Genomic DNA, 14358 nt, shown 5'->3' on the forward strand with positions numbered 1-14358 from the left:
TTGAATGTAGTATTTAAACTTGTCAGAGCTAGTCCAGCCATTCTCATACAATGTTTCCTAAGCTGTGCCTTTAAAAAAACCCCTCAATATTAAGCTAATAATTATAATATTCACGTATTTCCGTTTTATACAGTGAAACAAAAGCAGCTTAAAACTTCTGTGTCATTCTGCAATATCAAGATGACTAACTGTGGCTGTCTGGAACGCTTATATAGTGACTTTGTATGTCACACTACTATATTGCTGTGTTAGCTTCATTCTTTTAAAAAAAGATTTCATACCTGCCTTGGTTCCTCATACTTTGCATTATTTTCTGACAAAACCCAGTACTTTTCTCTCATCATAGTTAATCCAGTCTAATATCAAAGCTCCACTATCTCAGTAACTGAGGGCACAATAAAATGCATTGGCAAACATGTTGGAACAATTTCCAGTAATTTTGGCTAAGTCTTAGAGGAAGTGGAAAGTAATACAGATTAACTCAAAAGTCTACGCATTCCCTTATATGATCTGGAAAACACGACTTAACACCAGAAGGCAATTGCAGTGGGCATCCAAGAGCAAAACCTGAAATTTAATTATCTATTTCCATCTTGCTGTAACAGGAAAATCTATGTTCCATGTTAGCCTCAACTGCAAAAACTGATTGTATTCTAAACAAGCTTATCAATCACACCAGAGAAGTAAAACTCTCTTCATGTTACAAAAATATTGTTTGGTCTTACTAACTGGCAGGTTTTTTTTCACTCTACCCCCCCACCTCCCATCTCCGGAGTTAATAAAAATCTCAGTGTCTATTATAATTGGAAATAGCTTAGGGGGGCAAGTTATTTACATCAATTGGAGAAATAACAAATTTTAGCTATAGAGAGTCTTGAGGGTGGAGTCAGCAGCCCTTGTTTATGGAGTTTGGCTTTCCTGTGTCCCCACAGAGCGATTCCCAGCAGTCATGGCCTTCCTTGTTTTCCTGTGAGCAAGGGCCTGTTATCATGTCTCACTCTGTAGCCTGTGAGAAAGCTGAGGCTGGGCTGTCTCGCGTAGGCTTCGCCTGGCTGTGTGAACAGATTACAGCATTCCACTTGTTAGTAGGAGCCACGCAGCAGAAATGTTTTACTATTATGTTACTGGGCAATGATAAAGTTGGCAGTCTTTTTATGGTTAGGTCCTCAAAGTGGCAGTTCATGTTTTAGTGATAAGGAGACAGAGCTTTGGATATCAGACCCAGACTTATTATCTGTAACAGTGAACTGTGGCTTAAATCCTTCCACAATGACAGGAACCCCATCTGGAGTGAAGGTTTCCAGAATCTTAAACAGGAGATACTGAGGCATTTTCCTTCCTCATGAGTTGAAGCAGAGTTAACCCCATTGTTAACAAAAATTTTTAAAAAGTTGCCAAGAGGAAAAATGCATTTTTTATATTTAACTAAATAGCTGCCTTTATATTAGAACTTTGAGTATAATTTTTCAGATGGATCTGGGAGGATGAGTTGGCAGTATTATTCTTAAAAGCATTTACTTGATTGTTATAGAATATTGAAAGGAGCACTAATAAAACTCCTATGCTGCAATGCTTAAAATTGCTCTAACATGTTTATCAAAGGAGGTAAACTAGACAATAAGTGTATTTCTTGTAATATTTTTCTTTCTAGTATCTAAATACAGCTTCTAATTGTGTCTTGGACATTACATATGCTTGTTGACGCTGAATGCTGTGTAAAGACATACTTGGATTCTATTTACAGTATTCTGTGGGTTGCAGGGGTTAAGTGTAATCCAGATTATACAGTGTTAACATTTTCCCTACTGATATCAAAGTGTAGAAGACTGGCAGGCTGACTTGTTAGGAAGGGCTGGGAGAGAGATGACAGCCTCCGACCTTGAGAGGCCGAACAGCCGGCCCTTGTATGGCCAAGTCCATATACGTGTCCAGCTGATTGGTTAGGGGAGCAGGATCAGTGCCGTGACAGGTGTCGGAGGAAGCTACACCTGTTTTCCCCATATGCTGATTTAGTGATTACATTTTTGTGGGAGTTCCAGATACTGTGTGGGATACACGGAGCAAGCCAAGAAACTTGAGAAGGAATTATAGCTTATGGTGACCTGTGATATTCAAGAATTTCAGACTGTGTAATTGAATTTTTCAAGTACTGCTTTAAAACTGAAGTAGAAATAGGCAGTATTTTGCATATATATGAATAGTGAGAAAGTCTTTTGTACTTTTTATTGTACTAAAAATTAGTAAATAGCACTTCAAGAAAAAATGCTGATGAATACTATAGTCTAAACAAAAAAATACTTTTAAAATCGGAAATTCAGTGTGTTATGGAATCATAGCTTCTGTAGGAAAACAAATGCAATTTCTTGATGGTGCTGAGAGTGTCAGCTTGAAGATTTCAAATCTTTAGGGCTTTTAGTGCAAAATTCATAGAATATAGATAATTTCTCACAGAAAGAAAACACATGACTCCCCTCATGCCTGTGTAGTCCTACTGCTACCTTAGGTACTGCTAATGTATACCAGTTAACCTTACATTGCTTTCCTTTTGAAACTTTTGTAAAACATTAAAGATTTTTCCATAGGTTACATTTTAAATCTTGTTTTGTTGTAGATGAGAACTTGTAAAGAAAGATGTCTGACTTTGTAATAGGGTGAAAGAGAAAAACAAAGAATACAAATATCTTTTAAAATTTGGTCATGAGACCTGTAGTTTCATATCCTTTCTTTCAGTAGCTTATTTGGAATGGCTAGATTGTAGACAAGTTTGGTTTTTTTCCCCAGGGAATGTTGATGTGAGTTCTCCATCAGAAAACAGGAAGTAGCCCAATAAAGCAGTTGCATCAAGTTAGTCTAAAGGAGTCTGAAAAAAATCTGTATTTAGCAAATGAAGTCATTTTACACGGGGATTATGTAATTTTTTAAATACTTTTTTGCGGTTCTTGTTATCGTGCAGGATGATAGAAATGCAGGAAAATTCTGCCTTGATAAACTACTGAGACTAAGTATTACATATATTTAATGTACTGTTGAATTTGATCAAAAATTTTAGCCGCTGTGTTTCTCTGTGTGCCCTTTAAAATGTGAATATTAAAATTGGGATGCTGAAATCAATTTATGAACGATCCAGTAAACTGGTTTTTAATTGTCAGTGATAGCGTTAACTCCTTTGCCATAGGCTTGAATGCTCCTTGTATGTCAGGCAACTTTACTCATATCAGCCAGTATCTAAAAATGGTTTTACATGGAACACTGGAGAGATGAGGTGTTTGTAGGTTAAAGTTACCCATGAGATGGCACCTGGGAGAGTCTGTGCCTCTGAATGTACATTTTCTCTTTGTGTACTATGCCACTATTTTGAAAGACTGAGCCTGTCTGTTGAACAGTGAGTTTTGTTTGTGAAAGTTTCATGTAGTTTCAGTGGCTCTGAATGATTCAGTAGTATACAAAACTTCTTGGCAAGTTAGTATGATTTGTATGTGAATTTTCCAATTGTATTTCAGACCTTAAGAAAGAAAGGCCTTAATGGTTGTGAGAGCCCTGATGCTGACGATTACTTTGAGCACAGTCCACTATCGGAGGACAGATTCAGCAAACTAAATGAAGATAGTGATTTTATTTTCAAGCGAGGCCCTGTAAGTACTTTTATTTTATCTCTACTTTTTATTTGTTGATCCTTTTTATTAACTTCATTATTTAGGCTCTGAACAAGAAGGAACACAGAGGGTGCGACAGCCCGGACCCTGACACTTCATATGTGCTCACGCCACATACAGAAGAAAAATATAAAAAAATTAATGAAGAGTTTGATAATATGATGCGGAATCATAAAATCGCAGTGAGTACTAAAGTATGGTTTGTGCTTCTATTACATGCATGAAAACTTTCATGGTGTTTGCTTACCACTGAAAACCACTGCAAAGACAAGAGGATGTAATGGTTTGAGAAGGGAATATATATCTTTGAGGGAAAAATGAGATGCTGATATTTGATCTTGTTAAAACACATTTTGTCTTAAAGAAGATTTGTCTCTAGCTTCTCTTTTGCACTCATAGTTTTTCATACCCTGTGAACATGAAGTAACATTTCTAAATTTCAGGCCCCTACCTACATTGCCTAACCCTACCTAAAATATTTTTGTAAAGACAGACTTTGTTGTAGGATGAAGGATAGTTTATTTATATCTTGTAGCTCTTAGTCTGTTGATCAAGATTTTACAGTATGTTACAAACAGGCAAATAGAATTGGATTAATTTTGTCACCAAATCAGTGAAATTTATTTTGCTGAAGACTGTAGTAAGGTATTTAGATGTTTAAAGATAGACTGCTGCATGATGGGAGCCTCAAAAGATCAGTGTCTTCTGTTGAAATTCTAACATACTTCATTAGACACTGAAAGATCTAAAATTTCTTGTCCCAAGTGCCTAACCCATTTGCAGCCATAAATCACTCGGCTCCAGAACTCAATAAGTTTGGCAATAACAGTAGTGTAAATTTTGCATGTTTTTCATGGAGGTTTACATGATGACATTTAATTTCCATCTACAAAAACCAATTAGTGTTGAGTATTACAGGGGAGATATTTTCTGAGAAAATTAGTACAGAGCTCTGCCGCAGCCTTTGAATTTTTTAACATTGCAAATCTTGTAGCAATTAAAGTAAATGGACTGGCTAGGTTAATCGGCACAGACCCTGGGGCAATTGAGTAGTGTGTCCTCAAATGACTTGGTAATACTAGAAATTATTTCATTGTTCAGAGCAAGAAGGCCATCTTTGGGGACTTCAAAGCAAATTGACAGTCATGACACCCACCATCACTTCTTTTAGCAAGGTCCTTTTATACTTGAATGAAGCCACTATCTTTTGTTCTTGCTTTGTTTTGAAGCTTTTGATATCCAGCATTTCTGTGTTGAGACATCTTCAGTCCTCACCTCTCAGTATGTTACAGCTAATTTCCTCTTCCTTGATTTTTTTGTGGTCTTCATGAACAACCTAAATTGTTGATGGGGATATCAGTATAAATAAAAATGGTAACATTATTTTTCAGCTCTATAGTTCTGTATTTGTAGCTTAAATTGGACCTGTTATGGTTCTATTTCCAGTACTTTTCGGTCTGTATAGGAACATAATTTATTTTGTTCTAGTGCTCTCATTACTGTCAAAGGATAGGAATGAGGCAAAGTGTGAAGAATTTAGTCATAATCAAATGAGTACTGTAGATGGGCAGAGGCAGCCTTTTTGTAATTTTAAGGTGTGTGTGGAAGCTGTCATTTATTAGTTTTATATTGAGAAACTTAGAGAAAAAATGTTTCAACTGCTAGCTTCTAGCATTGTTGTAAGCATACTTCAGGTATTTCAAGATTAGTTCGAGTTACTGGACAAACATGCTGCTTAAAAACAACCTTTTTCTTGTAGATACTGAATAGTTTCTTGAAGTAGTTTCCCGTGAAAACAAATACCAGTACAGCTTGTCATTAGTTAGATACTGTGAATGATTTGCTAGCATTACGTTGCTATGCTTCATTACTTTTTCCTTCCATCTGTGCCAAAAAATTGATAATTATTCTTAGAATGCTTCAGTAGGGACACTGTCATTGGCTCTCACTAGTAAGATTTTGTTTCTTGTAGAAAATGTATTCTGCTCTTTTAATTAATATAGCTTTTATTATATTCCTAATGTTATCAAAATTGTCATACAGAAGTATCATTCTAGGTAAATTTTAAGCTGTGTGAGACAAGAGTGCATCTTTTTAAGTATACATGCTAAGTCATGAATGTTTGTCATCTGCATTTGACCTCTAAATCAAAAGTATTATCTTTCTATTCTGTCAATAAATCCTGCCAAATTCTTACCCTTAAATTGTACCTGTCATGATTTTGTTTCCAGTAATTATGAGAGTTGTGAAAGAAAATAGTCCCTTTTGTTTCAGAAAATTATCACTGTCAAAGGATAGGAATGAGACAAAGGCCAAAGAAGTTAGTCATAACTAAATGAGCACCATAGATGGGCAGGCATCTAAGCTTTTGATTCAAATAGTTGTTGAATAACAAACATATGCACTTCAGAAAAATAGTTGCCTTTTAAATAATGCTGTAAAAATTAGAAATTTAAAAACCGAGATTTGCGAAAAGGGAAGATGGAGTGGTTATTCAAGCAGGGTATTGTAGAACACAGTTCAGAATAATGACAATTGAAATGTTTAAATTCAAATTACTGAATTTAGTGACTTTCTAAAGATCTGTTTATTTTTTTAGTCTCAAAGTTTTAGAGATTAGTAGGAATATTTTGGCAAGATTATTAATACAAAATGTTATTACTAACTTTTTCTCTTTTGTGTAATAACTGACTATTTTATAATGTGCATGTTTATGTTTACATTTTGAAGGTGCAACAGTTCATTGATTTGTAGACATGTTTAGTTTGTCATTCCTTTGTAATAATCCAAATTAACTGGTAAATTTATTGTATTTCTGAGCTTGTGAATTCATATGAATATCTTCAGATTTTTTGTATGTGAACTTTCAGTATTTTAGAAGTCTGAATAATTCTCTTGGAACTGTCTTTATATGATGTATAAGAGTTTAACACCATACTCTACAACAAATGGATGTTTTAAAATTGTATGCTTAATAGACTTTAAAAACTAACATAATTAACTTTTTTTTTTTTAAACCTCAGTAATTCTTGGCATACATCAATGTGTATTTTTATAATGTGCTATTTCTGCAAACATAGTTAATGCTAATGTTGTTTTGTGTGTGTTCCTCATCTTCTTTCCTCCAGCCTGGCTTGCCTGCTCAGAACTTCTCGATGTCGGTTACAGTTCCAGTGTCCAATCCCAACACTTTAACCTACAGTAACCCAGGGAGTTCCCTCGTATCCCCATCACTGGCAGCCAGTTCATCGTTAACAGACACAACCATGCTCTCCCCACCCCAGACCACCCTGCATCGCAACGTATCACCTGGGGCCCCTCAGAGACCACCGAGTACTGGCAATGCAGGTAGGATTTCGGTACAGTTGTGCTTTCCTTTTATGCCCTCTTCTAAAAAAATAATTTTGTTATTAATGCTCCCCCCCCCCCGCCCCCCAATTGATGGTATCAGTGCATTTTTTTGTTTTAAACGGCCTAAGTTTTGAAGTACAAAATGATACAACAGTGTAATGAGAGCAAGTAGTTTAATGCTCTGGCTTATTTCTGTTAGGTGGAATGCTGGGGACAACTGACCTCACAGTGCCAAATGGAGCTGGTACCAGTCCAGTTGGTAAGTGCGCTATCACGTCTTTGTTGAAAAATAGTATTATGGTTTTAGTTTCACACCAACTTGAAAGCACATTTTATTTTGACTGTTTTTCAAAAGTTGTTGTGGAAGAACAAAGGTTGTAACTTTATTAGTTGTCTTGTAATTGTCAAGTCTTGTAAATTCTTTTCAGACATTTAACACTTTTACTGCCATGCCCTTTCTACTTCAGTAATATTTGCATTTAGTATTTTAGTGGTTTTCAGTAGTAGTGTGCTGCCCTTGCTTTTGTGTTGCTTTACAGGTGCAATTACAGTACTCTAAAGAGATCCTGTGTTTGCCAAATGTTTCCCTTTGCATGAAATTCACTGTGCTTACTAAACTATTACACTAAAAACAACTCAGCTGTGTTCTAGTTTTATTCACAAGACCAGGATGTTTGATACTGTTTGTGGTGCCAATCAAAATGAAGAAAATACAGACTGTATTGTTTGTATTGCCGTGTGTATCTTGCTAATTATTTTCTAGTGGTTATGCAAAGAAAGCAGTAAATCTTGGAAGCTGATAGCTAGGTTCTCTCTTAATTTTGGAAGATGATCAGAATTTATTTCAAAAACAATTTTGAGATCAAATTCACAGTATTTTTTTGTCTTCAGTAAAAAGGTATGATAGCACTTTTTCATGTAAATAATATTTTGACTCCCCTAAACAAAACTTAGTACTCTGATACAAGGCAGGCAGCCACTGAAATTTATCACGCCACAGAAAGACAGTTCTCCCACTTCCTTCAGGTCCCTTCCATTCCTTGAGATGTCTTGGTGAGCGAAGGTCAGTTTTGGGAATACACATAACTCTCTCTTGGTATGTGTTCATAGCAAGGAATTAGAGGAGCAACTGTTGACCTTTCAGTATTTGCCCACTGGCTACTTAGTGTGGCAACTGGGAAGAAGTTCTTTGAAGGTAAAGTCAGGCAATTGAATTTATGAATAAAAAATGCTTCAACTACAAGGCTGAAAGCACAGGATTGACTTTCCACTCTTCATCCATTCTTTGGCTATGTGCAGCAAAGATATGAAATATTCAAGTGTGGTTTCCATCAGGTAAGCAAGATTTTAAATGGAGGAGACTTCCTGAGTTGAAAAAAGATGACTATTTTTAGAAACTGTGGAGGTCAGATGTTGATTTCCATAGTATTTCTTAAGTCAGGCTAAATAAATTTATTATCAGGCCATTTCAGGCCTCTTTTCCAAAATCAGGCTTTAGTAACAGCAGCCTCAGATTTAAGACTTCTTATTTCAATCAGCAAATAAAACAGTTGTTTACAGCACTTGCTATAGAATATTGAACTGTGGAAGTACCCACTTACAGCAGCTTGGTGAACATATTTAATGCAGTAAAATGTTTTCCTTCTTGCATTTATTAATAGTTTATGTGAAAAGTCAAAATGCATCACTTATCTCTTACTTTCCAGAACATCGCACCCAAAATGTTATATACCCACTCATTTCTAGAAAGATTTTTTTTGTACAAGTAAAGAGTTGTGGCTCTACAAGAACGGTGGAACATCTATAAGAAATACATCTAGTGAAACTTAAATACCTAGTTAACACCAGAATGTTAAACCACAGAATATCCTAAGTTGTCAAAGCTCCACTTTCTACTAGGATATGTCATGGCTTCTTTTAAGTACTGTCAGGTGCACAATAACCTTTTAAATTGCAACTAAAATCAAGAAACCATACATAACCAGATAGAGTAAATCTGCTAACCTGTCAATTTGAGCTTGACCGCTGCCTTTGAAGAGTATGTGTCTAGTTAATTATGTCTGCTGTCAACAATGGATTTAGTTTCTTACTATATTTATTATAGAAGTCACTTTAAAAAAAAATATTTTTTCCTTTTGGCTATCAATATTTTCTTTTAAACTTCTCAGGAATGGAGAATTTTCCTATAGTTGTGAAAGGTCTTGTGTCAAATTTGCATCTCACAATTTATAGAAGAGATGCCAAAGATACAGATGGAGTACTGGCATACCCATATTCCCAGATATTCTCTTACAGACACAGGAAAAACCCAGGTCTTACTCGACATTATGAAATTTTGATCATTTGAGATTTTGTTATTATTTTATTTGAAGAGAAGTACTTACACAACTTTATCTGTGATTAAAAAGCAAGTAAAGGTTATCTTGCATAGTTGGGACCCAGTTCTAACAAAGATGTTGCATAAAATAGCTCATATTTAGTTCACTAGTCTTTTTCTCAAGTCCTGTATAACTTGATTGGAATGGATATGATTTGCTTTAGCAGTCAATCTGCCGACTTAACAGTTTTTCTGTGGAAAATAACTTTGAGTAAAAATATCTGCGTGTTGTAGCAAAGATTGGTAAGTGTTTTTTTGTCTAGAACAGAAAATTTTGTGATCATTTTATAATACTGAGAGCTTGCTTCACATGCAGCTGTCATAACTCTGAAAAAGCATTTTTTTTACTTTGCAAATTACTTTACTTTTTAAAATTTTACCCACCACTTAAAAAACATTTCCTGAAAATTTTTGCTTGGCAAGTATATCGGTGTTGAAAGGGAAGAAATGTCCGGCATTATAACAGTGTTTGCTTTTGAGGTATTTTATTTTTTCTGTTAATTAGATAAATGGTTTGGACCTAGGATTTGCATGATACTGCTGTTCCTGATCAGTGTTAAACCCTGTTCAGTTTGTGATGGGCATCTAATATGCTTCAAGAATCTTGTGTCACCAGGTGTACAACTTGCTATTTGTTGTCAACATCATCATGGCTTGAACACAACTGCATGTCTATTTTACTCCTTTCAAAAGGCTGTGGATTCTAATTAGGCAAAGTATAGCCTCACTTGTTTGGAGTACCCACATGTGGGGGAGAGTTTCTCTGACTTTGAACTGAAAGGACTTGATGGATGGATCACCTTCAAATTTGTCATGAGGAGATATGCTTCACTGTGTTCTGGTAGATTAAGTATTAAACTTTGAATCATCCAGAGGTGGCCAATGAGGTGCCACTTCCAGTGAAGTTACCCCATCCTTGAGGACTCTGAGAATCAGAAAGGCTCAAAAGAAATACCAGTGTTACCCAGTCTCTACTTTTCTTCTATGCCTATGCATTGAACCATGAACCATGCAAAGGATATGGGCTGATTTTATTGTTAAGGTTGCATGAAAAAGATAAACCCTGGACCAAGATGAATTCCCTAAATTCTTCAAGGCCTAGGTGATTTTGAAGGAGTTGTTGAAAGTGGAGGCTCTTTATGATCTTGCAAGGACACAATATTACCTGCTTATACAATTATTTGTCAGTAAAGTAGCCTTTCTGGTCAGTAATGCAGATTATGGACCTAGTTAATCTGGGAAATTATCTTTCCTCTTACCCATTCTCCTGATGATAACATTGTAAGAAAGATCTAGTCTTGAGTACTGAATTTCTCCTCTTTGTTCCAGAGCTCTAATTGTTCTCTAATGTCCTTGCTAATCTTCAGATTCTAAGAATGTAAAGTAACTTTAGGAATATTAAATTTCTTTAGATTCGATCTGAAGGATATACCTGCTTGAAAAACTCTTTTGAGCTATTGTGTCTCTATTAAGAGCCACTCTAGATCATGTGTGATTTTTTTTTTTATTTTTTTTTTTTTTTTAAAAATCCTGGCCTCAGGAAGGATTATACAGAGGTGCCACTGACAGCTTGCATGCACCTGTAGACTACTTGTAATTGGCAGCAAGGGATCAAGACAGACAACTCTGAAAGGCCAAACCTGTAAATGGTTCCCTTTGTCTTGAGGGTTTGGCTGATTGGGAGAGCTTCTTCTGCATGTCTGAGGATAAAAAGAATATTTTAGCCTAGTCCTTCACAAGTCTGAGTTAAATGGCTAATATGCTGCAATTTTATTAAGAGTACACCAGGAGGCTTCAATAACAAAACACCTTTCTATTCACGTTTTATTAAATGAGACACCTCAGCAAGAAGTGTTTAACTAACTCTGGAACAACATACCTCTTGCTGGCATTTTGCTTGAAACTGTATTGATGCTATCAGCCTCTTCCTTAAGAAAACAGACTTTCTTCTCTCTCCACCCCCACTCTCAAACTCACCAGCCCGTGTTGTCATCAGCTAAGAAGCTCGGCACTGTTGTTGCAGATGACCACCTTGGTAAAGCAGCTGTAAACACTGAGCATATTCTTCCTTAAGGTTATGTGTTACTGGTGGTATTCCTATCTGTTATACTTCAACTTCAGCATGACAGGTAGTATCTGTCACAAGTAACCTTTCACTAGGTAGAGCTCCTCACTTCCTAGCCTGTGTTGAAAGGGGTTTGACTTAAAAGCGTATGTTCAGCTGATGTGAAATGCAGTGGACAAAGGTTCTTGCTCTGTAATGCCAATAGTGTTGGCATAATGTTTGTCTTTGCTCTGATCTTTAAGGTTACGTGGGTAAATACAATAGTCAGTGTTTCACCATTCTCCAAGGAAGAAATTAAAGGATTCCTGAAGAACACTGAGAGCAGCCTATTTACTTTTAACAGCTTCCAAGCTCTCCTCAAGGAAAGGGGGTACTGGAAGTGGGCTGCAGACCTGCTGTTTCACAGGGTGTAAGCTGAACCCTTTTTCCTTTGCTAGACTTTGTCATCACATAACAAAGTCTGACCCATCCATCATCCTCTGTTTAGATCAGCTCACAAGAAATGACTGGCTGAAATCAGCATGAAAAACATGCTGGTAGAAGAAAGCATTGGAGGTGGTGGCTTTTGTTTTCTTTACTTTTTTTTTTAAAAAAGTGGCAATCTCTCCATTGAAACCACCCATCTACATGTGGTCAGTTCAGCCCCTGAACTACCCTTAGTTTTTAGTTGAAATTTCATATATTGTTATGTGTGTTCATTATCTTACTATAATTTCTGATTTACTAAGAGGTACAAGGCAATTCTGATTTACTAAGAGGTACAAGGCAATTCTGGTTAGACTTTGTTACATGTATAGCAAATTATTAATCTCCCAGCTGGATTAAAGTATTGCTGTGTATCTGTTTGTGTGAAGTCTCAACATTTATATAACATCACCTTGCCCAGGATACAGCATCACACATCCTCAGATGTTCTAACATATCACTTCTGTCATCTGTTCTTTAGATTGGCTTTGTATAGATACACAGAAATCGACAAGTTCAGAAAGAAGAACTCTCATTTCATTAGCTGTAAGATGTTTAGCTGACAAAAGACCTATGAGGCCTCCAATTGACACTGCTGCTCTTTCACACAAAGTTGAATAACATTTAGATACAAAAGCAGTAATGCCTTTGTTTTACTTTTGCTGCTGTATTCTGAATAACCCTGGTCTTTAAGAAAGCCCATTTAAATCAAAATTGTCTCTCCTTTTATGTAGCTTTAGGGAAAAAAAAATAAAAATTCCAGCAACCTGGGAAATGAGGTTTTTTATTTTGTAACTTGAATAAGCATTCCCTTAACACTTAGTCATGTGTATTTGTTTTTGCTGTGTTTTAATATCTGCAGTACTGTCTCAGAAGTATAAATCTTACATGTTAGTCATGTCTCAGAGTCTTATATTACTGTTAAAGGTTTTTTTAATTTTAATCATAGTATTATCTGAAATATTAATTTGTAAAGATCAGTGGAAATATATTTATTTCAGGTTCCTTGAGATTTTATACTAAATTCTTTCCAAAACTAGCAGAGAACTTGAGCTTTTTGAACTGATGGTAGAATCAGCAATGATTTCTATGCAAAGCTGAAAATGGTATGAACGGCATATGCTGTTTTGTTTTGGGTTTTTTGTTTAATTTCCACTTAAAGCTGTCATACTAAAAAAAAAAAGTAAATAAATTGAGCAACTAATGCACATAGAAATGGTATTATTGTATTTAGTTGCAATGAGTTCCACTCCCCAACCCACCCAGGGTCCTACATGTAAACATTCTTCTTCAAGAGATTTTTCTCTGGTCTTCTAGATGCATAGTGAATTGATAGCTTATTGCAAACTGCATTTTCAGTCTAGTTCTAATTAAGTGACATTTGTTGGGTTGTATGATGTCATTTGAGGCATAAATATTTGTTTACAGCTGTTCTTATTTTTGCTTAATCTTATATTGCTTAGCTGCTTGCCCACAATTATTTCGCAGAACTGTATAACTGTTCAGTTTCTCCAAAGGTGAACCACAAAAAAAGATTAATGGCATCACTGACTATAATGTATTCCTTGAGTAGTAATAAGTACATGCGGTACTTTCCAGCCACGTGTGTTCATTGTTTCAGCTGATGTGATTTGTATAGTGAAATATGAGTCTGGCTCATGTAATTGAATGCTATGTCTTGGGCTGCAGGACAGTAAATGAGATTAAGCTGTATTACGTTTCCGAAGGCAGAACATACAGTTGTTAACATGGGTGGGTTTTAACATTTAGCTTCAAAAAAGAAGTTACTTCAAAAATAAACATTTTCTGACTAAACAGGTAGTAGGCTAATGGTACATTGGCAATGTTTGTTATCAAAACATCTAATTAGATTATGATTCATATAATTGAGAGCTTATCATCTTGGCATTGGTGTCTGTTTTCCAAAGAAGTGTTTCAAATGTGCTTTCATAGTCTGTTTTAAAGAATTAGAGTTAAATAAAACTCTTCCCGTGGAAGTAAACCCAGTAGTCTTATTTTGCATTTATGTAGGATTTTATATTCTGTTTCTATTTTTCGGTTTGATAGTGTTTTTAAGCATAAAGTAATTGTCTTTGGGGAAGATCTGTAGTAGGTGGGGTAGATACCATTTCTGTATTATACAAAATAGTAAGTAGAATTTATGGGGTTATTAAAGCTCAGTTTGGCAAACTGCCGTATAGTTGCATCATCCTGTAATCATTATCTTTTTCTGGCTCCTGACCTTACTCTAAGAAATACCATGCTTTTAGTTATCCTTTCACTCTTAACTTGTAATTTGATTTCTTATTCGATTATTAACAGGAAAAAAAGCTTTAAATTTCATATTAAAAATTAATATTCTGCAGTCTTATTGCAGCCCCAGCATATGATTCTTCAAATAATCAATATAGATGCTCCAGTGTTTGCTAGATGCTCAATGTTTGGTT

The 14358-nt window shown here is 35.6% G+C and overlaps 1 protein-coding gene across 5 annotated transcripts in view; it reads left to right on the plus strand.

Moving 5' to 3' along the window:
* The window catches only part of MEF2A (myocyte enhancer factor 2A), a 92960-nt gene that overhangs the window by 59910 nt on the left and 18692 nt on the right, over positions 1–14358 (plus strand). For 2 of the 5 annotated variants that reach the window (XM_074917519.1, XM_074917521.1), the window contains exons 4-6: positions 3698–3835; positions 6782–7001; positions 7204–7263. In XM_074917519.1, coding sequence (XP_074773620.1) covers positions 3698–3835; positions 6782–7001; positions 7204–7263 — 418 coding nt within the window. Of the gene's footprint in view, positions 1–3500; positions 3633–3697; positions 3836–6781; positions 7002–7203; positions 7264–14358 lie in introns of all 5 variants that reach the window. The other 3 variants (XM_074917520.1, XM_074917522.1, XM_074917518.1) reach the window with 2 other exon arrangements.

Source organism: Athene noctua, chromosome 13, assembly GCF_965140245.1.
Source record: "Athene noctua chromosome 13, bAthNoc1.hap1.1, whole genome shotgun sequence".
Classification (NCBI taxonomy): domain Eukaryota; kingdom Metazoa; phylum Chordata; class Aves; order Strigiformes; family Strigidae; genus Athene; species Athene noctua.